At 47.9% G+C, this 25894-nt stretch overlaps 1 protein-coding gene across 3 annotated transcripts in view; it reads left to right on the top strand.

The window, feature by feature from the left end:
• Positions 1–25686, top strand: part of Foxk2 (forkhead box K2) — a 62308-nt gene extending 36622 nt beyond the window's left edge. The window contains exons 2-9 of one of the 3 annotated variants that reach the window (XM_008839656.3): positions 451–645; positions 2755–2902; positions 6208–6354; positions 12290–12483; positions 13151–13326; positions 14810–15106; positions 15653–15862; positions 22671–25686. In XM_008839656.3, the coding sequence (XP_008837878.1) occupies positions 451–645; positions 2755–2902; positions 6208–6354; positions 12290–12483; positions 13151–13326; positions 14810–15106; positions 15653–15862; positions 22671–22867 (1564 nt within the window). In that variant the 3' untranslated portion in view covers positions 22868–25686. Of the gene's footprint in view, positions 1–450; positions 646–2754; positions 2903–6207; positions 6355–12289; positions 12484–13150; positions 13327–14806; positions 15107–15652; positions 15863–22670 lie in introns of all 3 variants that reach the window. The other 2 variants (XM_017799788.2, XM_017799787.2) reach the window with 2 other exon arrangements.
• Positions 25687–25894: the final 208 nt, after the last annotated feature.

Genomic DNA, 25894 nt, shown 5'->3' with positions numbered 1-25894 from the left:
AAAAAAAAAAAAAAGACTGAAAATGATAGGAATGCTGGTTTTTTTCTCACTGGTTTTGAACTTGTGGCTTCAAGTGACTTTTCCTACACTCCTACACTACCTGACACTGGGCGTGCACCAGCCTCCCTGTCAAGTCTCTTTGAATAAGATGACCATAGATCTGTCCGTGGCTTAGTGATGAGACAGGTTTGTGTCTTTATATTGTCTCTCTCTCTCTCTCTCTCTCTCTCTCTCTCTCTCTCTCTCTCTCGTTGAGAGAGCGATTACAGGCATGTCCCACCATGCCCAGATAGGACCATGAAATGCCTCATTTATAGTTTTGCTCATTAAATGACTTGGAGTGTGTGATGGATGGATTTTGAAGTGGGGAAGGCCTGTGTCCTACCTACAGTGCCCGTGGGTCTCTGGTGGGGAGCAGACACGCACTGACCTGTAGCTGTTCTTTTCTAGGTGCACGTTCAGGTTTCCGAGTACAAACATCAAGATAACGTTCACAGCCTTGTCCAGCGAGAAGAGAGAGAAGCAGGAAGAGCCCGAGTCACCAGTGAAGCCTGTGCAGCCACACATCTCACCCCTGACCATTAGCATTCCGGACACCATGGCCCACCTCATCAGCCCCCTTCCCTCCCCTACTGGAACCATCAGGTACAGCGGAAGCCAGAGGCAGAGCACTCAGGGTCTTTAGTCACACAGGAGCTCCCAGAGCGACCCCACCATCTTCGTTGCAGCTGGCTACCAGGAGACCACTGAAGGCTCTCTGTGAAGTGTAGTTCTTATATGTTGGAGGGTTGTGAGGTTTTGCTTTTTCCAAGACAAGCCTATGTAGCCCAGGCTAGCCCCATCACAGTCCTGCCTCCAAGCACCTGGAGTACCAGGGGTTGCAGCGTTCCACTGCTTTTCTTCTGGGTGGGTGGTGGTTTTGTTTTTTGTTTGTTTGGGGGTTTTTGGTCTTTTTGAGATAGGTCTCCCTGTAGTCACTGCTGGCCTGGATTCACTGTGGAGACCAGGGTGGCCTCTAATTCACAGGGATCCGCCTGCCTCTGCCTCCCCCGTGCTGGGATTAAAGGCATGGGTTGGTGTTTAAGACAGTGTCTTAGTATGTAGCTCTGACTGGCCTGGAACTCACTATATTAGGGGATAGCCTCAAACTCACAGAGGTAGCCTGCTGTTGCCTCCCAAATGCTGGTATTCAAGACACGGGTCACCATTCCTGGCCATTTCTGGCTTTTACTTAGGAATGCTTTCTAGTGGAGAGTGGGTTTGTAATGGAGATCTAAATGCCTGACAACTCAAGAAGTAGGTTGCAGCTTCAGCTCCGTCTCTCCAGCCTCTCCTGGACCCAGTCCGCGAGCTGAGCACCAGCTCTCTTTTGTGTGTGGGTAACAGAGGGAGTTCAGTGGTCAGGGTTGCACTTCTAAGTAATTACTTCTTTTGTTTCTTTTTTCTTTTTTTTAACTAAACTATAATGTTTTATTTCATTCAAGATATCAGCCAATCCATTTCTACATAGAAGTAAATGCAAAAGTTAAGAAATACACTAGTATAAAATCTCTGGTAAGATAAATTCTCTTTTCTCTATCCTAGCTTATGGTCTAGGTTTTTTTTCCCCTATGGCTTTTGATTTAAATTGCTTGTACTTGTTTACCTAAATAGAATTTTAGAAGTTTGGCATGGTGGTCACACTTGTAATCCTAGAATTCAGGTGGTGGAAGCAGGGTTCAAGACCGTCCTCCCCTAAATAGCAGTCAGGGACAACCTAGGCCACATGAGACCTGTCTCAAAAATAAGTAAATTGTGTAATGTGGTAGCACATGCCCTTAATCCCAGCATTCTGGAGGCTGAGAGGCAGCCTTGGTCTACAGAGCCGGGCAAGCTAAGGCTACATAGTGAGACCTTGTCTCAGAAAGGGGAAGTGGTGGGTGGGGGGGCACTAAGTAGGAGGCTCGAGAGATGGCTTAGTGATTAAGAGCACTTGCTGCTCGTTGGGAAGACCTGGGTTCAGTTCCCAACACACTGGTGGCTCACAACCACCTGTAACTCCAGTTGCAGGGATTCGATGCCTCTGGTCTTCTCAGGCACTTCGTGAACAAGCTGCACATGCAAATACTCAGGGGACACTCACACATAAAGATCAACCTTTAAAAACAATTCACTTTTAATTAAGTTCATGTTAGCTGTGATGGCGCACACTTATAATCCCAGCACTGAGGAGGCTGAGGCGTGAAGATTGCCACGACCAGCCTTAGTTACAGTGTGAGGCCCTGTCTCCAAAAACAAAAAAGCTAATGGAAATTTATCCCATGATCACAGATTGGTGGTCCTCATGTTCCCTGATGGGAGGGGCTCATAGACCATATTTTCTATGCCCCTGGGCTCATCACATGGTATTTGGGTCCTTGGTAAGAGGCGGAACCATCTAGAAACTCAGTTTGCTCTGGTGGAATGAATGAGACACGGCCACGGGATGTTCTCACACTATCCTTACAGTTCATATCCTCACACTTACAGAAGCAAGTACTCTGTTCCACACTGCTAGAAGTGATCTTAGATATCACAAAGAGTTCCTAAGAATCCATTGTTTTCATAGTGCATACTGCTGTTCTGAAAGTTTTCGTTTTAGCTAGATGTGTAACCCCAGTGCTGAACGCCAGGGAAAGTGAGACCAGCCTCAGGCTACAGGAGGAAGCCAGTCACTGAGGTGCAATACCATGTGTACTCTGGGGTGGACTAAAGTAGACCTCTTTTCTTCCACAGTGCTGCAAACTCCTGCCCATCCAGTCCTCGGGGAGCAGGGTCTTCAGGGTACAAAATGGGCCGTGTGATACCATCTGACCTCAATTTAATGGCTGACAGTTCACAGCCAGAAAATGAAAAGGAAGCTTCAGGTGGAGACAGCCCAAAGGTAAATATCTTGTAACTGGACCTGGGGGACATTATTAGACACTGTCCTATTTATCACCTGTGTGTCCGATAAGCCCAACCAGGGCCTTTTGAGAAGCACCATGTGGTGTATCAGGGATGTGGGCGTCTGTGTGGGTTGATTCTGGTGTTGTTGCTGAGCTTGCTCTCTAGTTTGTGACTGCATTCTTTTAGTCATTCATAGCACATACGTGAAGACTCCAGGGCCTGCAGTCCCAGTGCTGAGAGCTGAGCAGGCAGCAGGAGACAGAGAAGACGTTGGTCTTTGTGGAGCTTTTCCGAAACATGCGTTTGTGTTCCAGGAAAGTGATGTGGGAAGTTCACTCACTATCCCAAAGTCTGAAAGTTACTTATACACAAACCTTGGAGGGGGCCCTGTCCTTCTTTGGGCAGTGGTGACACTGTGATCCTGGGTGTTCTTTCCTGGGACCTTGTGTGAAGTAATGGACAAAAGTTCATAGAAGACACAAAATTGAAAGCAGCGGTGATTGATTATGGTGGCCGGCAAGGAAATAGATGAAATACTTGCTGTTGATGTAGGTGCCATGAAAGAAAGATCGATAAGAAAATCTGTACATATTTTTTCAGTTGGGTATCTGTAGATGTAACATTCACAGAGAACACAACAGAGCCGTGTGAATGAGTGAATCACAGCTACATACCTTGTGCACAGGATGCTTCTTAGGTGCTGGCATGGAGCAGGTCACAGCAGAAGGACATAGTTACAGAGCTGGGACTGATGGTGGCCTCTGCCAGGCAGAAGCTGTGGCCTGCAGAGGCGGTGCAGGTGCTGACCTGCTGGGTGCTGGCTGTTTTTCTCTCCACCTAGTGTTGGCTGTACTGATGTTCACTTTGCAAAACTACATTCTGAGCCTTTTCTGGGTTAAATTTTTTTCAATAAAAACATTTTATGTGGGGCTAGAGAGGTGGCTTAGTCGTTAAGAGCACTGATTGTTCTTCCAGAGGACCTAGGTTTGATTCCCAGCACCCACATAGTTGCTAACAACCGCCCATAACTCCAGTTCCAGGGGAGCCAATGCTCTTTTCTCACTGCCAGAAGTACTGTACGCATGACATGCATGCACTTACATGTATGCAGGCAGTACATTCATACACACAAAATTTAAAAATAATAAATATACTTTTTTTTTAGCCAGATGTGGTGGCACACGCCTTTAGTCCCAGCACTCGGGAGACAGAGGCTGGCAGATCTTTGTGAGTTCAAGGCCACCATGCCTGGCTTTAAAAATATCTATTTTTAAAAGCATTTTATGCCCAGCATGGTAACATGCCTTTAATTCCAGCACTCAGGAGACAGAGACAGGTGGATCTTGGTGCCAGCCTGGTCTATCCAGTGAGTTCCAAGCTATCCAGGGCTGCACAGTGAGACCAAAACAAACAAACCCCACATTTTTAGGTTTAGGGTCGGCAAGATAGTTCAGTGGGTAAAGGCACTTGCCTGCCAAACTTGATGACCTTAGTTTGATCCCTGGCATGCACATGGTGAAAGGAGAGAACCAACTCTCCCAGAGTAAACAAAATGTCTTTAGAAACATGCAAGAAAAAAGCCATAGAAACACAGTGGCCATCTGAGCAGGGGTAGAGGCTTTGCCCTCCAAGCAGCCGTGGGGTAAAGGACTGTAGCTCAGCCACATCTCAGGCTCAGGTATTCACTATTTTGGTTCTTTGAGACTGTTGTGGCCTAAATGCTGGAAAAAGTTAGTCATTTAAAGAGGGTCATGGTGGTCTTGTGGATGTTGGTGTTAGAGATGGTTGAGTTTTTCTGCATAGAATGACCATGATCCCTGGACCATCAGCTTCTAGGACAAAGCCAAGGCCGTCTCAGTCCTCATCAGCCTTGTTCCTGCCTGTAGCTTCATCCCTCTGATTTTGCATCTGTCCCTTAAGTGTGTCTGTAGTGGAGTGCTATTCTTTTCTTGTTTTGTTCTGTTCTGTTTTGTTTTGTTTGAGACAGAGTTTTCCTGTAGCCTCAGCTGTCCTAGAACTCCATATGTAGACTAGGCTGGCCTGGATCTCACAGAGATCCACCTGCGTCTGCCTCCTGAAGACTGGGATTAAAGGCGTGTGCCATCATGCGTGTGTATTATAATTTTTATGTGTATGTTTTGCCTGCATGATGTAAGTATACTTATATTGTGCAATGCCCTCAGAGGCCAGAAAAGGGCGCCAGATTCCCTGGAACTAGAGTTACTGATGGTCGTCAGTCCCTATGTGGGTGTTGGGAGCTAAACCTGAGTCCTCTGCAAGATCAGCCAGTGCTCCTAACCACTGAGCCAACTCTCCAGCCCCTAGAGCATTGTTCTTACTCGTTTGTTTTTTGCGATAGGGTGGTCTCTGTAGTTAACTTGAAACTATGTAGCACAGTAATAGTTTATTTATTTTTTTTAGAGAACTTTTAAAATTTATGTGTATGAGTGCTTTGCCTACTTGTAAGTGTCTCCCTACATCTCAGATGCCCACAAGAGGCCAGAAGAGAGCATTGGATCCCCAGGAACTAGAGTCACAGGTGATAATGAAGTGGGTGCTGGGAATCGAATTTAGGTTCTCTACAGAGTATTAATTGCTCTTAACTGGTGAGCTACTTCTCAAGCTCCTAATGTTTTTTTAAAAAACTTTATTATAAACGGCACCTATCTCCTTACAGTGCTGACAGCCAAACCACGGTCTTGTGATTTCTCTGTTCCGAATGCCCTCCACCTCCACCCCGGCCCTTGAGTGTGATTGATCAGCTCAGGTGTCTTTTGCAGGCTTCTCCATTCATGTTGTTTAGCTGTTTACCGGTGCTGCTGTACATTTTCTAGAAGTTCATACAAGAACTGGGAGCTCTGTCCAGAGGCTAGAGCTGGTGTATGTGGGATTTTGAGATGTCTCAAACTGAGAGCTCCCAGTGCTGCAACAAGTAGTCAGGCTGTATCTGGCTCCTTTACAGTCACAGCTGTAGACATGGCATGTGCGGAACCTGCGGTGGGCGGGCATTTGGACAGTTTTGCTCCACTCCTTTCCACACCTGGACATGATGGTTCCCCCTCACAGGCTGGCTGTGTAGTGCCCTGGACTCCACTGAGGTCTGTGGCCTTGTTCAGTTCCACTGTTTTGTTCTTGGCATTTAGATTTTCCCGTGTGACTTTTTAATCTTTTTCTATGTTATTCTACATTTTTCCCATGTATTTGTCTAACTTTTCAAGATCATACTACTTTCACAATGTAAAACATTGGTAAAACACTTATAAACATTGTAAATTTTCATTCACTTTTTTCCTAACACAGGACGATTCAAAGCCACCTTACTCCTATGCACAGTTGATAGTACAAGCAATTACAATGGCTCCTGACAAACAGCTCACCCTCAATGGAATCTATACACATATCACGAAAAATTACCCGTACTACAGGACTGCAGACAAGGGCTGGCAGGTAAGTCCATCTCGGCTTGCCGTCGAGTGTTGAGGTGGTCAGAGGAAGTGTGCTGCTCTTCCGGACAGAAGAGAGCAGCGGCAGTTCTCTAGAAAATTGAAACCTGGGCTTTCACTCTCTGAGAAAACAGATGGTTCTCTCTGGGTTGCATAAAGCCCGTGTTGCTGGAGTTGTTCTCTTGGACCAGGGTAGTTCATTTTTTCTGTGTCTGATGTAGAATTTCAAAGTGAAACCCATTCTTTTCTCTGGCATTTTCCTACATCCTCATCCACTTCTGCATCATGGGGTACAGAAGCTTTGAGCTTCATACAGAAACAATTTTCAGAAGACAATTTTCCAGTTGGTCCATATATAACACAGATGAGCAGAGCATACCCAGTTTAATTTGGGGAGCCCACCATCTCATGTTCTTGTACCTCTAGCCACTTCCTAGACAACACTTGGAGTCAGTGCACAGAGCTGCGAGACTGTGGCTTGTGGACCAGTGAGTTTTAACTGTGCATTGCACATGTCTCACACTGTTCTGTGAGGCCATTTACTGGACATGTAGGAAACTTCCCAAATCGAGGTATTTGGGAAAGGCTAAGTTTAGAATGCAGAATATTAAAAGATATACAGAAGTGTTCCCATGGCTTTTAGTTCATGAAATAAGTGGCTGCAACATTGCTTTGATGCTTTGGTTTGATGAGTAAAGATCCTTTTAAAAGATGTTGCTGTCAGCCAGGCATGTGGGCACACACCTTTAGTTCCTGCACTAGCACAGGCGGGGAGATCTCTGTGAGTTGAAGGCCAGCCTGGTCTACATAGTGAGTTCCAGGCCAGCAGGGGCTACAGGGAGACCCTGTCTCAAAAAAATGTTGCTGTTGAACCATGTGACATAGTAATGTGGTTGGGGAAGAGGTAACTTTTCTGTTGATGGAAAGGAAAACATCTTTTTAAGTGAAGATGCTAAATGTTATAATAAAAAAAAACAAAACCTTCCAAATAAATTCCCGGGTATTCCCGCTTAAGAGACTCAGGATCTTTAATCATGGAAGGTGAAAGTGATACTCCATCTCCTCTGGTGCTGAGCTCTTCCTGGGGCATGTAAGCCTGTGCTTCTTCATTGACAGGAAGACACTGGATTTAGAGAATTGCTATATTCTGCTACTGTCAGAGCCCTTAACATAATGTATAATAAATTCCAGTTTGCTACACTTAAACCTGCAAGAGCACAGCTGTGGACATTTGTGCAGCTCAGTGGTAGAGAATTGCCTGCCATGTCCTAGATCTCAGTGCACCACCACTCCCTCCAAAAAAGTTTTTGCTTTAAGCAAACAATATGGTAATTAAACCCCAAAGAAAAATATAGCAGTAGACTTCATGCACCATGCTCCGTGACCATGACAGAAGCTCCCTGGAGTACAGTCACAGTGTGAACATGATGGGGTGGGTTGGATCCAAGCATTTTTTACATTCAAAACTTTTGATAATGTAAAGTACTGGTTCCCTGAGCTTCTGGAGTGGTATCTCTGAAAGCTCAAGTAGACTGTGCTGTGGTTGGTCATGTCAGTGTTTCTAGCATGTACTGCTTTGAGAAACCCTGAGTACCACAAAGTTTTCTTGCTAAAAAGAGTGGAAAGGTAAGGCCAGTTTGAATGTTTAGGGTAGGCTGCTCCTGCCACAGGTGTCGGGACATGACCCTAGAGCAGCGCACCAATTCCCACTGGCTCCTGGGAGTGACTTCATAATGCACTGAGGGTAGGGAAGCACCATGTGATGCAGGCTGCACACGCTGCACTGTTGAATTGCCGTTAACTCTTGATTTTACTCAGACATGTTCTTTTCTGTCTAGATCAAGGCTCGTAAGGATGACTGCGTCTCTCCCCTGAGTGAGGCTGCTCCTGGGATGTTTCATGCCTCCTGGCTCCAGATGACTTAGTGGGAGAGGGACTGCCTGCTCCAGAGCCCGTTTGATGCATGGGCATATACGTTAACCCAATTTCTGTCCTCAGTTGTGTCATTGGCTTTGAATTACTGACTTTTGTGTGCTCTTTTATAGTTCAGAGCTCAGCTGCTCTTCCAAAAAGTTAAGATCACTTCGAACCTATGTCAGCCTTATTCTAACTTCTTGTGAGAGAAAAAAGCTCAACAAGCAGCCCATCTAAGAAACTTGGGTTTCAGGGACTGGGAAATAGCTCAGTAAAGTACGTGCTATGCAAGCATGAGGACCCGAGTTCTGTCTTCTCAACCCGTGTAGAAAAGCTGAGTGCTGGGCTCGTCAAACCCTAGCTCAGAAAGCAAGGTGTTTGGCCTCTGAGGAACGGTACTTGATTATTCTCTGGAGATCGTGTGCACACACACACACACACACACACAGGCACGCACGCATACATGCAAGTTCACACACACACACGTGTGCGCATATTTTCAGCTTGAGTCTTGTTCTCTAGCAGCATGGTGCTTTTTTCCAGCCTTGACATGTGAGTGCTGCTCTACCCACTGCAAACTCCCATGTCCACCACGCCTCTTAGTCTTGCCCTTAGGAGTCTATGGGTTTTTGTGGTGGTGGTGGTGGTTTTTTTGGTCTTTTTGAGACAGGGTCTCCCCTGTAGCCCTAGCTGGCCTGGAACTCACTGTGTAGACCTGGCCGAACTTGAAATCACAGAGATCCGCCCACCTCTGCCTCCCGAGTGTTGGGATTGCAGGCATGCACCACCATACCCGCAATTCTACAGTATTTACCCTTGGAACAACTTCTTTGATAATCTGCCTAGGAAACTCCAGCGTAGAATGAGATAGAATGATTGTATAGAAAACATCTTTCTTTCTTTCAGTTACATTTTTCTGCCACGGTCTCTCCCCAGCACATACACACACACACACACACGCACGCACGCACGCACGCACGCACACGCACCAGCCCCTCCCCACCTACCCAGCCTCTCTGTGTTGCCTCAGCTGGCCTCAAACTTGTGATATTCCTCCCCCAGTCTTCCCGACAGCTGGGATTACAAATGCAGTTCACTATACCTGCTTCAAAATGATTTCTTAGAGAACTGGGCATGGTAGTACACACACCTGTAATCCCAGCAGAGGCGGGTGGATCTCTGAGTTTGAGGCCAGCCTGGTCTGCATAGTGAGTTCTGGGCCAGCTGGGGCTGCAGGGAGACCCGTCCCAAAAAGAAATCCCCCACAAAAAAAATATTACTAGAATTTTATAACTTTTCCCAGCCCAGAATAAAGCTGTTTGTTGTAACTTCAAAAAAATGTATGAAAAGACTGGACTACTGGTCTATGAAGGGACCAATGCTAGTAGAGCCTTCAGCCCTGGAATTCTGGAAGCACACTTATACTACAGTGCTCAGTACTAGGTAGAACTGAACAGGGACAAACTCCATTCAAGAGGTGTAGGGCTGCCGGGCATGGCGGTGCACACCTTTAATCCCAGTACTTGGGAGGAAGAGGCAGGTGGATCTCTTTGAGATTGAGGCCAGCCTGGTCTACATAGTGAGTGCCAGGCCAGCTGGGGCTTCAGGGAGACCTTGTCTCAAAAAGACCAAAATAGGTAAATATTTTTTTTAAAGGGGGAGGGCTGGAGAAATGGCCCAGCAGTTAAGAGCACTGGCTGTTCCCACAGAGGATCCGGGTTCAATTACCCCTACGTGGTGGCTGACAGGTGTCTGTAACTCCAGTACCAGGGGAATCTGACGCTCTCTTCTGACCTCCATGGGTGCACTTACACACATGCAGGCAATATACTCATATACATAAAACAATAATAAAATTTTTCTAAAAATCAACTCTCCCTCACCCCGCAGTGATCAGCTGCCAATAGTTCTTCAACTAAGGTTGGGGCCTGCTGCCCATTTCCCCAGTTCTGTGCTGGGTTTTTGTCTGGTTGAGTTTGCGTGGATCTTGTGCCTGCTGACACCATTGCTATAAGATCCTATGAAGAAGTTCATACCCACAGGCCTAGAAGACTCTTGTTTCCTTATGGTCATGCACCAACCCTGGCTCTTATAATCTTTCCGCCCCTTCTTCTGCAGTGGTTCCTGAGCCCCTAGGTGGGTGGGGTTCAATATAGGGGTCCTGTCCCAGGACACACTCTGCACTCTTATTCTCTACAGTTGTGGTCTTCTGTGTGCATTGCCCTTGGTTTTATGAGGACGCATCACTGGTGAGAATTGAAAACTATTAGTATTCTCTACCCTGTTCAGGGTTGGGTCTTAGACAGCAGCCCATTAGTAATGGCTCTGGGCTGACAGTTGCTTGGTGGTTCAGGTCGTCTCTCCATATTTAACATTGATGGATTAGTACTCATTCTTTCTCTGAGTCCAGTAGTTGCTGTTTTCATACATGTAAGACTAGAATGAAGAACTCATCTGGGCTTGACCACCTTATATAGGCCATAAATTACATTGAAAATGGGTACCTTGCTGCTTGTGCCTAAACTAAATAAATGTTTGGTCACTTCCTCCTATTTCTAGTGTGTTGATTGCAAAACCGCAGGTGACTATGAATCTGACCTTGTATTGTCTGCAAGTCAGTAGAAGGGGTGGTCAGGGAGAAGCTGGCCTCTTGTGACTTAGGCTGTTACATCTTCAGAACTGAAAGTAGCAGCTCCCTATTGTGAGCATCTCTGAGTCTCAGAAGCACTAGTGACCGCAGAGCGGCAGCCTTCCCGCCCGTGGTCCTGTTCTGGGTCTCGTCCCATGGGTAGAAAGCCTGGCTCCTGCTTCTGCATTCTCTGCTAGTCACATACCATCTAAGTGGCTTCACGTGGGCCAGTGTAGCTGGGCTGTGGAGCATCTCACACTGTGACTTTGTGCTATGAGTGTGGGGCTGGAGTCCTGAGCGCCGCCGAGGGCAGTGTAGCAAAGGGACCTGCAGGCAGCTGTGAAGACTGCCCTTTGCAGGTAGTGTCTTTTTTGGGTTGACAACTCCCTATCTGTTTCAGAGTTCACATTGAACAAAGATTAGTTATTAGCAACACATATATTTGGTCATTAAGATATTCTAAATCTCAGTGAGCCAGGTGCAGCCAGGCCTCTTCACGCTGCCCATGATATAACTCAGGTCCACAGAGCAGTCAGAGGCCTTGCTTGCTACCTGCAACTAGTTGATTGTAAAGTAATACTGAGCATGTGTTTGATTTCTTAGCCGCCAGTGACAGTTCAGAGCTTTAGACCATGACTAGTTCTGAGCGGTCAATGGTGAATTTAGAAAATTGGGGCTTTTTGGATAGCCTCAGATTTCATTTTGAGATACTACCATTTTGAAACTTTGATTTTAAAAATACTCAGTAATGTAAGGCGGTGAGATGTAGCTATTCATCCTGCTTGTGCCTCAGTAGTGATCACACTCAGACTCTAAAAATCCTGTAGTTGTGGTTTTGGAAGTAGAGAGAATGGTGGAGTTTCTTTTCTCTGCTTACCCAGTGGGATGATTCTTGAGCTTCAGGTAATAAGCATGTGGTGGTACTTTGTGAATATAGAAGCCACGTGTGTGAGAGGAAGGCGGTGTTAGTTGTAATTCCTGGTCTTTGTGGACTTGAAAAATACTTAATTTTCTTTAAATGGCATGGCAGATTCTGTCAGCTAATCCTGTGCAAGACGTAAGTTTTAAAGGAGTGGCTCATGTCAGCTGTTGGCGGTTAGTCAAGGACGGCCTCTTTCCTACCTTGAAAGGAGAAATGGTGGTCCTTACCTGTTCTCCTGCCCAGGTTCCCTGCACCACCAGGGTTCCCTGGGCTGTGACCACCGAGGGCTCTGACCCAGAGCCACTCACCAAGGAGAGATGAACTGTTCCCTCCCCACAGCACTGCCTTGAAACCTCAAGTCAGGTCTGCAGTTGAGCATTAGGTTTCTGCTTCACAAGACACTAAGGTTTGGGCACATTTTTATTTCTCAGGAAAGAATTATATGAATTCTGCATATTTTTTTATGTTTCATAGAATTCAATTCGCCACAATCTGTCTCTGAATCGTTATTTCATCAAAGTGCCGCGTTCCCAGGAAGAACCAGGCAAAGGCTCCTTCTGGAGGATAGATCCTGCCTCCGAGAGCAAGCTGGTAGAGCAGGCTTTTAGGAAGAGACGGCCTAGGGGCGTGCCTTGCTTTAGAACCCCCCTGGGACCGCTCTCCTCTAGGTAAGGACCCAGGAACCGCAAACCACACCCATGGTTGGTAATGTCGTCTGTGCTGGCAGAGCTTCCTTTTAGTAATGAAAGCCTGCGATGCCTTTGGTGTTGGGTTGGGGAGCTGGTAAAGGTATCAGTTGTGTTTTTGTTTCATATTGTAACGTGTAACTTAATCCACCTTGAACTGCTTGCTGCCTCCTTGAACTTGATGCACTTGTTGAGTCATTAGACTCAAGTTGGCACGGTCATGAGGCCAGTTTTCCTTTCTGTTGGCGTATAAACAGTTCTTTAAAGCTCCATCATCTAAAGATTGTTCATTTGCCTCATTTAAATTCAGACCCTTTTTCTTCATTGATTCTGTTTTTAATCAAAAAAGAGATGAACTTAGCAGAACCCTTAAGCAAGCCGCCAGTCTGCCCACTGCTGGCTCCTGCTCTGTGGCTACACAGGAGCTGCTCGGAGAAGGCACTGGCCCTTCCACACAGCTGAGCACCCTCTGGCCACTTGAGCCCCGCTGAGTGTCCAGCTCAGCCCACAAACCAACACAGAGAAAAGTTAGACTCAGAACTGCAGTCTGTGGCAGGAGGCAGAGGACTCCCTTTTGCAAAGTGAGATTGAAACAAGTTCTTTCCAGCGCATCACTGTGAAAATCCACTGTCTTCTTTTGGTGACCCAGGAGTGCCCCGGCTTCTCCCAACCATGCAGGAGTGCTGTCTGCTCACTCCAGTGGCGCCCAGACCCCTGAGAGTCTGTCAAGGGAAGGTTCCCCGGCCCCCTTGGAGCCTGAGCCTGGCGCCTCACAGCCCAAACTTGCCGTCATCCAGGAGGCACGGTTTGCCCAGAGTGCACCAGGTGAGATAACAGCAGGAGAAGGTCAGGCACGGGCTGGGTGTAGATGTGTTCGGTTGGCAGAGAAGTGGTGGCTGAAGCTTTAAGAAGCCCTCATGCCTTCCACCTGGTGCTTTGGTGGGCTTGGGAAAACTAGTGTTCAAAAAAAAAAAAAATCAGCTGCTGGGCATGGTGGGATACGCCTTTAATTCCAGCAAAGGCAGGCAGATCTCTGTGAGTTCAAGGACAGACTGGTCTACATAGTAAGTGCCAGGCTAGCTGGGGCTACAGGGAGACCTTTTCTCAAAAACACCCCCCCCCCAAAAAGAAAATCAGCTGGACATGGTAGCACATGCCTTTAATCCCAGCACTCTGGAGGCAGAAGCAGGCAGATCTCTTGTGAGATCAAGGCCAACTTGCTCTACATAGTGAGTTCCAGGATAGTTGGGGCTGGAGGGAGACCCTCTCAAAAAGATCCCCCTCCCCCCCCAAAAAAATCAGCGGCCAGGTATTGATGATGCAAGGCTGTAATTCCAGCACCCAGGAGGTTGAGGCAAGATCACTGTGAGTTCAAGGCCAAACTGGGATACATAGTGAAGCCCTGTTTCTAAAAACAAAACGAAAAAATAATTCAGAATTAATCTCTCAGTTGTGTAATTAAAAACAAAAAGTTTCCTGAAAAAGATGGCCCTTTCTCCAGCAGAATAAATTAGACAAACTAAACATCGATTAGAGCAAAGTGACAGAAGCACGTTTGTGTTCACTTGCAAAGCCACGATACAGAATTAAAAAATGTGTGTCCTGAGGGATTTTTTTAAATGTTGTGTGAAAATGTGTCCAAACTAGTACTCAGGTGGTTGGGAAAATGTGCATGTGACCACTGAACACACTGGCCCAGAGAGGCCCTGCCGGCAGCTGGTCTTCAGCTGCTGACGTCTGAGTCTGCCTCTCACTGAGAACCGAAAGGACAGAGGCTCTGACAGCCCAGGTCTGCTCTTGAGTGCCGTGCTTCTGCCTACCAAGATGAAGGTATTGCTCCTGAGTGAGAACGGCCCTGTCTTTAGGTCCTCAAGCGTGGTTTCTTCCTGTATGTCACAGTGGCATTTTCAGGAAGGAGGAAAACTTGGAAGGGGTGTTACCCGGAATCAAGACAAAGCGGAGATTGCATTTGTTAGTAATGAGAGGTGGGACTCATCGTCTCTGTTAAGACAGCACATGTCTCTCATTGTTAGTACCATCCTGGATTTTTTTATTTTATTTTATTTTTTTGGTCTTCTTGAGACAGGGTCTCCCTACAGCCCCAGCTTACCTGGCACCTTGGCACTTGCTATGTAGCTCAGGCTGGCCTTGATCTCACAGAGATCTGCCTGCCTCTGCCTCCCAAGTGCTGGGACTAAAGGCGTGCGCCATTAAGCATTAAAGTGTAACATTCGTGTCGGTGCTCTATGGGGACTGTAGAGCCAGCGGCATGCGAGCCTCAGAACTGCTCATGTCTTCTTCCCAGCAGGGTCACCTCTCTCTAGTCAGCCCGTCTTAATCACTGTCCAGCGGCAGCTACCCCCAGCGATTAAGCCTGTCACCTACACTGTTGCAGCCCCAGTGACCACCTCCACCTCTCAGCCACCCGTCGTGCAGACGGTACATGTTGTCCACCAGATACCAGCAGTATCAGTCACCAGTGTGGCTGGACTGGCCCCAGCAAACACATACACAGTTGCTGGACAAGCTGTGGTCGCTCAGGCTGCGGTGCTGGCCCCACCTAAGGCAGAACCCCAAGAGAATGGTGACCACAAAGAAGTCAAAGGTGAGCAGGAAAGATGTGTCCGTCAGCTTTTCTGTTTTTTTTTTTTTTTAAGAGAGCTACAAGGTCATTTGTCCGACAAGTTTAATGCATACTTTGGATTTTGTTTCTTCATAGTGCCTTTGAGGGGTTGGGGATAGCAGGGCTAAATGTTGAGGCCAGGACCTGGTACCTCTTAGAAAAGCCTTTATCACTAGGCTGTGTCCTCAACCCACTGTTACTTGGTTTTAGGCATTGAGATCAAACCCAAAGCCTGTGTATGTTGGGCAAGCACTCTCCTACTAAGCTATGTTCCAGCCTTTATTTATTTTTTTAATTTTACTCTTTGAGACACAGATTTAAGTTGCCCAGACTAATCGTGAACTTACTCTCTAACCCGGACTGGCCCTAAACCTGAAACTCTCCTGCCCAGTCTTTGACAGTGGTTGCAGTGATAGGCCTCTGCCACCCATTTTGGAATGACAGACCTGCACCCGTGCGTGACTTGGTTTTTACACCGATGAGGTTAGTCTTAGTTGTGTCACCTCTTTTCCTTTTCTTTGATTTCAGTGAAAGTAGAGCCTGTTCCTGCAATTAGCCAAGCCACACTAGGCGCTGCCAGCCGAATCATCCAGACATCACAGGGCACCCCTGTCCAGACAGTCACCATAGTACAGCAGGCGCCTCTAGGTCAACACCAGCTTCCTATAAAAACTGTAACACAAAATGGGACTCACGTGGTGCCAGTTCCCACAGCGGTGCACAGCCAGGTGAACAATGGTAAGAAGCCCTCATCCATCCCATCCGCGTCCTGCACTGGCTGACCAGGAGCTGCGAACAGGAGCAGAGGTCCTTGATACATGGAAGGAGGCGTTCAGTGTTTGGTTCTGTCTTGACTTGGGTGTTTTGTGTGCAGTGCAGTGATGCTACAGGAGAGTGGGGGCTGATGAGGGAGCTGGCCATCCAGGGCTTCCGGTAGAGTGGGCTTCAGCTTTCCATTGCCACCCCCTCACCCCATACATTTTCATAGCACCCCAGGAGTACAGAGACACAAATCAAATAGGTGTGCAGATTATTAGTCAAAATTATTAGTCACTCTTGTTGCTGTGGCACACCTGAGAAGAAGCTACTTGAGGAGGGAGGAGGATGTATCTTGATGCACAGGTTGAAGGTCCAGTCCATCACGGTGGCAGGAGCTTGCGGTGGCAGGAGCGGGTGGCCATTCACATTACATCAGTGGTCAGAAGGCAGACAGTCTTGGATGCTGGGGCTCAGCCCACTTGCTCCTTTTCCTTCTGAGGGCAGTTAGAATGGATCTTCCCAACCCAGTGAGCCTAGTCCAGAAAGTCCCTTACAGACATGCCCAGGGGTTTGTTTCCAGAGTGACTAAGGCACCAGTTGACCATCAAGTAATCACAACACTTAAGATTCTTTAGTGTACATACAATCGTGCTAGGTTTTTGCTGTTGTTATTTTGGGTTTTTTGTGTGTGTGGTATGTTTGATTTTTGTTGTTTTTTTGTTTGTTTGTTTGTTTGTTTTGTTTGAGGCAGAATCTCTGTAGCCCCAGTGGACTTGGAGCTTGCCTTGTAGACCAGGCTGGCCTCAGTCTCACAGAGATCCGCCTGCCTGTACTGAGAGTAAAAGGCATGTGCCACCATGCCCGGCAGGTTTTTAAATTTTATTATTACTGCGTTTATGTTTGTGTGTGTACTGTGGCACACACGTGGAGTTCAGGGGACACCTTTGTGGAGTTGTTTTTTTTTTTCCACCTTTAAGTGAATTCTGGGAATTGAGCTCAGGTCATCAGGCTTGCATGGCAAGCACTTAACCCACTAAGCCATTTCACTGCCCCAGTTTTGCTGTTTATTAAAATCAAAATCAGGGGCTGGAGAGATGGCTCAGCGGTTAAGACCACTGATTGCTCTTGCAGAGGACCCGGGTTCGATTCCCAGCACCCACATGGTGGCTAACAACTGTCCATAACTTTAGTTCCAGGGGATCCAACACCCTCTTCTGACCACAGGCATTGCACCACATAAGTGCACTTAAACACACATGCAGGGAATATACTCACACACATAAAATAAAAATAATAAATAAAATATATTTAAAAAGACAAAATCAACTTTGTATACTAATGAGATGTATGTGCTTGTTTATTTTTCATAAAGAATTAAATCTGGCTTAATATTTGGTACATGGAAGCCTTAAAACATTTTCACATTTTTCAGAGTTGATCTGTACTTGGGTTTTTATTTTATTTATTTATTTTTAATTTTTTGGTCTTTCTTTTTTTGAGACAGCGTCTCCCAGTAGCCCCAGCTCACTCTGTAGACCAGGCTGGCCTTGAACTCACAGAGATCTGCCTGCCTCTGCCTCCCTAGTGCTGGGATTAAAGGCGTGCACCACCACGCCTGGCTGTACTTAATTATTGTAGTCAGGCTCCTGTCTGGAGTCCAGCTCTTATCTGGATCCAGGTTCTGGCCAGGGGCCTGACTTTATAAGAGTACTTCAAATGCAAGAAATGAACAAATAAAAAGTTTGGCTCATTAAAGAAAGAAAGAAATTGTTGTGGGTGTATGCATGATACGTGGGTGGGTGCTTATACTTCAGCATGAGGAGGTCAGGACAACTTTGTGGAGTCCATTCTGTCTTGCCCCCTTTACATGGGCTTTTATCGGCAGGTGGCAAGCACCTTTACTTGCTGGGTCATCAGCACCTCCCATGTACATAGAACAGAACAGGTCATTTCAGAAACTTGGACATGCTGCCTTAATGCCAATCCAAGATTCATTAAATGATTTTTAAATACTTATTTTTAGGCCAGGTGTGGTGGCACATGCTTTTAATTCTGGCATTTGGAAGCAGAGGCAGGTGGATCTCTATGAGATTGAGGCCAGTCTGGGGCTACATATTTTTTAAAAAATTAACAGTACAATCGAAAGATACATTAATTTGATTTCTGAATGTTGAGAAATGATAATGGTAGGGAAGTATGTGTGTTTTCCATAATTAAACCACTTTGTTACTATAATGGCATAAAAGGATGTAGGTGTAGTAAAAACACTACATATCATAACATACAAGAGTCATGAGTCTGAGCTGGGGTATCCGGCAGCTTTTGTTGGCATTGGCTGGTGGGGAAGGGGTGAGCTCCGCAGAGTGCTCGTGTGTCCTCAGAACAGAGGCTGCAGCGAGGCTGTGAGGTTACAGCATAGGCATGAGCAGCTGGAGACACCTCAGTCAGTGATTTTTGGGTCACTACATATTGACAACATACATGTTGAGTGTTGTGACCCACAGTTTAAGAAGCCATGTATTAGAGATGCATCACACAGAGAAGAGCTTCTCACCCCTTAGGATGAACATACCTTACTTTGTACAGATGGCCAGGGAAAGCCTCAGAGCAGCCCAAAGGTTGGCTGGTGGAGCACCCCCTCTTAAGCACCCTGGGATGGCGTTTCTCCCATGGAGATATTGAAGACATGAAGAAAGGGAGCAGCTGTCTCATAGAGACGAGGGGGATCAGAATGTCTTTAATTTTATTATTTTTATTTCCCGTATATGAGTGCCTACATGTATGTAAGTGCACCCATGTGTAATGACCACAGAGGTCAGAAGAATGTCATATGCCCCTGGAACTGGACAGTTGTTAGCTGCCATGTGGGTGCTGTAACTCGAACCCAGGTTCTCTGAAAGAGTGATCAGTGCTCTTAACTGCTGAGCCATCTCTGCTCCCCCCACACACGCTTTTTTAAGACTTTTTTTTTGCCTTGTGTATATGTGCCTGTGTGCCATGCCACATGTGTGCGAGTGCTTTTGGAGACCAGAAGAGGGTGTCTGATCCCTTGAAACTGGAGTCACAAGCAGTTGTGAGCTGCTGGAAATGGGTGCTAGGAACCAAATCCATGTCCTCTGGAAGAGCAGCAGCTGCTCTCACCGCTGAGCTATCCCCAGACCCCCACCTGCCCCAGCAGAGCTCTTAAGGAGTCTAGTTGTGCCTCATTCTTTGTTCAGTGAGGACTGCAGAATCATTGGGGCTAGTGCTTTAAAAGCACTGGGGTGTGGTTCTGTGACTGATTTCGTGTCTGTCATGTTCTAGTCCTTGGGTCTTAATCTTGGTCTCCTAGGCAACTGGGACTTTCATGCCTGGCTACTATCCTATTTGGATGCTTCAAGCCAAGTGAGAACCCTTGCCTCAAAATGAAGAGATGAGGACATCCATCACTGGCCTGTACACACTCAAAAATTCAAGTTCTTGTATCAGAAAGTTTGGTATGACCCCTGGTTCCTGAACCAGGGCAGAGTCATGTCTTCCTGAGTAGCTGGGGCAGTGTTAACACTCATAACACCCGAGAGGTGGGACAGGGCTTGTGTAGCTGGCGCCTGGGACTTCCTGTGCTTGGGAGACAGTCGAGCTTTTAGGGATGACCTGGCCATCTTCTCATGGGGCTCAAGGGTTATTTCTGCCCAGTCCCTCAGGGTCCTCTTTGCAAATTAGAGCCTTATGCATTTTTTGTTTTTCTAGTAGTACTGAGGATTGGGCCATCAAGATGGTTCAGCAGATAAAGGCACTTGGTGCCAAACCCAAGGACTTGAGTTCAATCCCAGGAACCCACATGGTAGAAGGAGAGAACTGACTCCTGCAAATTCCGACTTCCACACAGCAAACTGGCACATGCACCCACACAGTAAAGGTGTTGTTTTTTTTTTTAAAGTACATGGGGCCTGAAGATATGACTCCGTACTTGAAAAGCAGCACCTGCTGGTCTTGCAGAGCACCTGAGTTCAGCTCCCAGCATCACGACTGCCTGGAGCTCCGTTTCCTCACTGTCCCAATGGGTCACCCCACAGCAGGCTAGCACTGGGTCGATGTCTGACATGCTAGAGCTCAGCCCTCAATAGCTCTGACTACCTGCTCTAGCCTGTGTGCTCAGTGCCCATGTCCTCCAGCCTGCACACGTGCACTCTGCTGCCCTCTGTGGCTAGGTGGAGTAATGCACGTAGGGTTCGTGGCTGGCTGATTCCCTCAGTTTTTCTCAGCCTCTCATTTCAGTCTCCAAATTGACAGTTGCACTACCCTAAATTCTTGGAGGTCAAGTTTCACCATTAGGTCTCTGTTTTATTTATGCTACTGTGACCATATCCAGTACTAGATTCATAATGAACAGAAATTTACTGGTTGAGGGTTAGAGGCCAGGGAGACCACTATAAGGCACTGGCTGTGTCATGTGACAGGAGGTATGGGTGCCGTGTGAGTTCTTTTATAATGACCCCCTCCCCCACTTGTAATGGGCCTAGTCCCATGAGAACAGCTTTTCTGCCAGGATTCCACCCCCACCCAAACAGTGGCAGTGTGTTGAAGCCATGGTGGTGACGTGTCCCACGCTGGTGCTCAGATGCTCTCAGGTGTGTGCATCTTCCTCTGGGTGAGCCTCCTGCGGTCTTTCTGCTGTCTGCGAACCTTCAGGGGGTTGAGGACCAGCACAGCAGCTTCCCTTGACATCCCAGTCTCATGGCCCTGCTAGGTAGGGATTTAGTTGAGGCTTCTTTCTTAGCCCTGGGCTCATGTGTGAGCTCATCCCCTGCCTGCCCTCCCATAGCTCAGTGGTGGCAGTGCAGGACCTCTGTGGAGGCATCAGTTGTAGGCCAAGTGCATAGGCTGGGGCTGTGGGAAAGCACCTCTCACATGAGGCAGGGGAATTGAATCTTAAGTTCCATGGGAGAACTAGATTGATGGCTTGCGCCTTCAGCCTTATTCCCAGCATCTCAGCCCTTCTGTCCTGAGAACCCATTCTAGGGACAACCAGGTACTCAGCCAAACTCAGCATCTTCCACATCAGGAAGACCTAAGGTGAGTGGCTGTGGCTTTGTCCAGATGGACCCAGTAACACCACTGCCACCAGTGACAGGACATGTCCCTCCCAGACTTGAGTGAGTTTTCCCAGTCCCCAGGGCAGCTCACAGTACATGTCCATGGGGTAGGAGTGTAGCTCAGTGAGAGAGTACCTGGCTAGCATGCAAAAGACCCTTGACCCCTCCAGCACTGCAAAAAGAGAAGCTGCATGTGGACGGGAGCAGGGTTTTGACTGCCTCTGCAAGCAATATTCATGTTTAACTGGTGCCAAGAGGGTGTGTGGGCTCCATCTGTAGCTTGGCTAGAGGACAGAGTTTTTTTCCTTCCCTAGGCAGTGACCTGATCCATGGGCTGTGAACAAGGTCTGTGAGGGTCTGGGGTTAGGCTCTCAGTGGTCATTGTGCTCTCTGGGGGATATTCAGCTTACGTCTCACTGCCCCTTGACAGCTTACATGTCTCAAGCTCAATAAGGGCAGTGGCAGCCTCCTGTTCACACTGTGCATTGGGGCTTTCCAGAGAAACAGAGCCAGCCAGGGTTTCATAGTCACAAGTGTGTGCTTACGTATGAGAAGAGTGACTGGGGCGGGGGTAGTGGCACGTACTGATATGGTAAGCTGAAGGGGCTAAGGCAGGAAGATCACCAGTTTTAAAAGAGACCCTGGCCCGGCATGGTAGCACACGCCTTTAATCCCAGCACATGGAGGTAGAGGCAGGCGGATCTCTGTGAGTTCAAGGCCAGCCTGGTCTACATAGTGAGTTCCAGGACAGCTGGGGCTACAGGGAGACCCTGTCTCAAAAAGACCAAAAAAAAAAGAGAGACCCTGCTGGGCAGGCCATAACTAGAAAAGATTTAGCGTTGCTGCAGAGGGAGCTGGGTGAGGCGGCACTCTCCCTCCACCGGGTCTTTGAGGTAGTGAGGCCCATCTCTGGGCAGGAAGTGTACTTTGCGCAGCATTTATCTCATCTGTTACAGTAGCATCATAGACACCCCGAGGATCGTTCTGCTCTGCCTCAGGCAGGTAGCCTGCAAGATGGCCCCATGTCTCAGCTGGAGGCTCAGCTCTAAAGTCCTAAGTGTCTTTTTTGGGGGGGGTCTCCTTGTAGCCCCAGCTGTCCTGAACTCACTGTGTAGACCAGCATGGCCTTGAACTTAACAGAGCTCCGCCTGCCTCTGCCTCAGTGCTGGGATTAAAGGCGTGCACCACCGCGCCAGCAGGCATCTTTTTTTAAAGACATTTTTTATTATGTGAGGCGGGGCGGGGGGGGGTGTCAGAGGACAACTTGTGGGAGTCAGTTCTCTCCTTCCATAGTGTATGTTCTGGGTATCCAACTCAAGTCCTCAGACCTGGTGACAAGTTCCTCTACCCACTGAGTCAAGGGTGTTGTCTTTCTAGAGAAATGCTTTTTGGACTGATGGAATGAACAGATGAGAGAGGGCTCTTTAGAGCCAGAACAACCCTGTTCTCTCTTCATAGGGAATGCGCTAGGTCGGCAGAGGCCTCCCTGTCTGTCTTGACAATACTGATCTCTTGAGTACTGCATGCTTTCTAGGAACGCCTTGGCCTGTTGTAGATTTCCAGGTCCCCTTTGCCTAGGACATTCTGCCTTTGGGCCTATGGGCCATCCCTGAGGTTCTCTGTAAGGCCCCGTGGGTCTAGAGTGTTGGGATGGCCCTTGGGATCAAGGGTTTGTGCAAGAGTCATGGATCTGATTCACTGTCTCTCTTCAGCAGTGGCGAGTCCTCTCCATATGTTGGCAACCCATGCATCAGCATCAGCGTCCCTACCCACAAAGCGCCAGAATGGTGACCAAGCAGAGCAGCCAGAGCTCAAGCGGATCAAAGGGGAGGAGAGAGAGAGCATTGTCATCGCCCTGAGCGTAGATGCGCCACCAGCAGTCGTGAGAGAGAAGGGCATCCAGAACTAGCTGCCAGGAGATCTTTTCTTATGTCAGACATCAATTTCGTGGTGCCAAAAGGAGACGCTGCCTCTCACCCAGGCGGGAGCGCATCCTCTCAGTGGGTCAAGGGCCCTGCGGTTGGACTTCCCTTCTCAGCACTGAAACATGAACCCAGGTGGCCTTAGAACTCCTTAAAGACAGAAGCTACACTTGAACAGACCCACAGAGCGCTGGTTCCAGAGGTGGCGTCTCCCACAGAGCGCTGGCTGGGCTCATCTTTTATTACACGCAAGAACTCCAGGCCCTGAAGGACCACCAAGCCTCCTGAAGATGCAGCACATGCTGCAGGCAGATCTTACTGGGCTGGCTCTTCTCTAGGGGACAGCCAGAGCCACCCGCTGCCCTCCCAGGACCCACTGGCTGCGGCTGAGAGACAGGACAGTATTTTGTTGTCACACGTGGAATTAGAATACTTTGAGGTGTACTTCCTTTACAAAATAATGGGGTCTTTGACATTTCACATCACTCCATTTCTACTCTGGAAATGTTAGATTCATTTGGGGGGAAGAGCGTCATTCTGTTTGTTTCTGTGGTTTGTTTTCAGCCCATGGAATGGTTGCTCTTGACTGTCCTGCCGGCGTGGAGGTGGCACTCCTTTAGGACCTCTGCCCATTGCTGTTTAGAGCAGTTACCTGATGAATTTGACCCACCCTGTGCCAGTATGTAGGCTGCACGGACCTGCTCTTACTCGGGGCCTTTGTCTGTTTCTTTCTGTTAACTTTGTCCCTGGCATAACTTCCCACTCTAGTAAAACCAGTCTCCTATGTATTGTGTATGCTTGAAGTGACAGAGCCAGGCTTTCGTTACATACCCTTCCAGACCAAGGTCATAGATCTCTCCTGGGGTCTATTATGTCCTAGGAGTCTTAGGGGTCGGCACTGGCTTCTAGTGTCTTGACCTGCTGTCTGCATAGCATACCCGTGGCCAGAGCTGTGGGGGAGAAGTTGCCAGTTAACTGGAGGGTCTTGGAAGTGTCAGAAGCCTCCAGGCCATTTTCTGATTCTCAGTAGGTGTTTCTGGCCTTCCAGAATGAAGCCCCAAGGCTGACTTCTGTCCTATAGTAAAGAAAACTGAGAGGGACGGGTGAGGAGAGGTGGGAGGCGGGCAACCCCTCCACTCAGCAGTACCACCCACTTTTCCAGAGTGTTGTGGGATTAGAGCTGAGCAGCAGACAGAGCACATTAGCCTCATTGTGAGTTTTTTAATGTCATCATCATAACGTTATTTATTTAAATGTAGTTATTTTGGTATTTAATTTTTTTTTAAAGAGAGGGGAAAACCCTGTATTTTTCCTGGTAGAATGAAATGGCTCAGAATGGTATGGCTCAGAATGGTATATTTAGGCAATTTAAGAAACATTTATTATTTACATAAAGACCAAATATGATAAGTCTGTTCTAAGTATTGCGTGTCACCCACAGTATGGAGCTGTCACAATGTTACTGCAGATGATGCGTGTTGAAATTATGGAGTTACCGCACACTAGCTGGATTTATAACTCAGCCACTTACAATAAAGGTGAGACGTCACGTGAGTGAGACAATGTGTGTGCCCGGAGCAGGGTCTGATTTTGGACTGTAGTCTGGGGACGACAGCCTGGTGGGGCCAGAGCCCCTCCGAACGGCAGGCTGCCTCCTCCCTCGCTTTGCAGGTACCGTGAATGTGTATTTCTTATTGTAGAGGTTTGCAATTTGCAAAGTACTTTAGGTTGTGCTGTGCCCTGCACATGGGTCCTGACTCTGGGCCTCTGCTAACATGCGCTGGAGGGGGACCACCCTGGCGGGGAACTGGGCTGAGGCTGTACCAGCTGGACATGCTATGCTGTGCATCTAGAGACTTGAATGTGTAGCATGCTTGCCCAGGACTTGGGGCAGATGTTCCCCGTGTGAGGGGAGCCAGCAGACTGATCGCCTCTGAGCTCCAGACAGACCATATGGGTCTGGAAGGGTTTCTTTGGGACCGTAGATAATAGCCAACTCTCCAGTCTTGAGGATGGAGGGCATCCTTGTCTCTGAAGGCTGCATTTGTGGTCTCAGTGAAGTATGTCCTTGCGGCCACAGGCACACGCTCGGCCTCTGGCTGTCTGGTGGGCTCGCTGCTGTGTTGCTACATAGGAGTAGAAAGTGTGGAGGGGAGGCCTGAAGCTACGCAGGTGATGGCACACTGCAGGTTTGCTTCCCAGTCTGCATTGTTGCTGTGTGCAGCTGAGTCCCTGGGAGTCTCCATGCACCAGACTGCTGGACTTTTGTGCTGCTGCCCACAGGGCCGTTGTGGAGACATCCAGCCCTGACACCACAGGTAGCATACAGCCGCGCCCACTGCACTGTGGCCCCTCAGTGTTGAAATGCTCAAGGAGTCTCAGTTTAACCTTTACCAAACTTCTAAGCTCCCTCAGGGACTAGACAACTTGAGCAGCTTTACCCTGAACCAGTGAACACAAGGGGAAACCCAGCCTGTGTCCCCGCTCCAGTGCATTCCAGGACATGTGCTGTGACTGGACAGGTCATCCCCACACTACAGAATGTGTGCTCACAGACAGCTGGCCTTGGTAGACACCCCACCCCACTTCTCATCCTCTGCTGGAGTCACAGAATAGCCGTAGTAGCTCAGAAGGGGTTGGGGAACGTCAGGACTTGGAATTTTCTACACTTCTCGACACAAGGAGAGAAGTGACAATCTCGAGGTCCAAGTGTCTGCTGTTGTAGAGAAACAGGTGATCTGTGTGCAAAGATTTGGAATTTTTAAAAGTACCAAGTTCCTGAAATTCAATAAAATATTTTTATTCATTTTACTTGAAAAGAGTATCGTTCTTTTGATAAGCAGATATGTCTATCTTAATTTTTAGCCTGTGCTAAAAAGAGGTTTGATGTGCTAGGAAGTCTTCACCAGAGCATAGATGGGCAGCAGCAGAGGTGAGGGCTGGCCACGGCTCATCAGGCATGGTCAGGGCTGACCCAGGGTACAGAAGGAAGGAGTCCCGGAGACTGTATGGAG

Source organism: Nannospalax galili, unplaced genomic scaffold (genome assembly GCF_000622305.1).
Source record: "Nannospalax galili isolate Female #2095 unplaced genomic scaffold, S.galili_v1.0 scaffold679, whole genome shotgun sequence".
In the NCBI taxonomy this organism is placed as follows: domain Eukaryota; kingdom Metazoa; phylum Chordata; class Mammalia; order Rodentia; family Spalacidae; genus Nannospalax; species Nannospalax galili.
The sequence above is the reverse complement of the archived record's forward strand: the minus strand, read 5'-3'. Positions and strand labels throughout refer to the sequence as shown.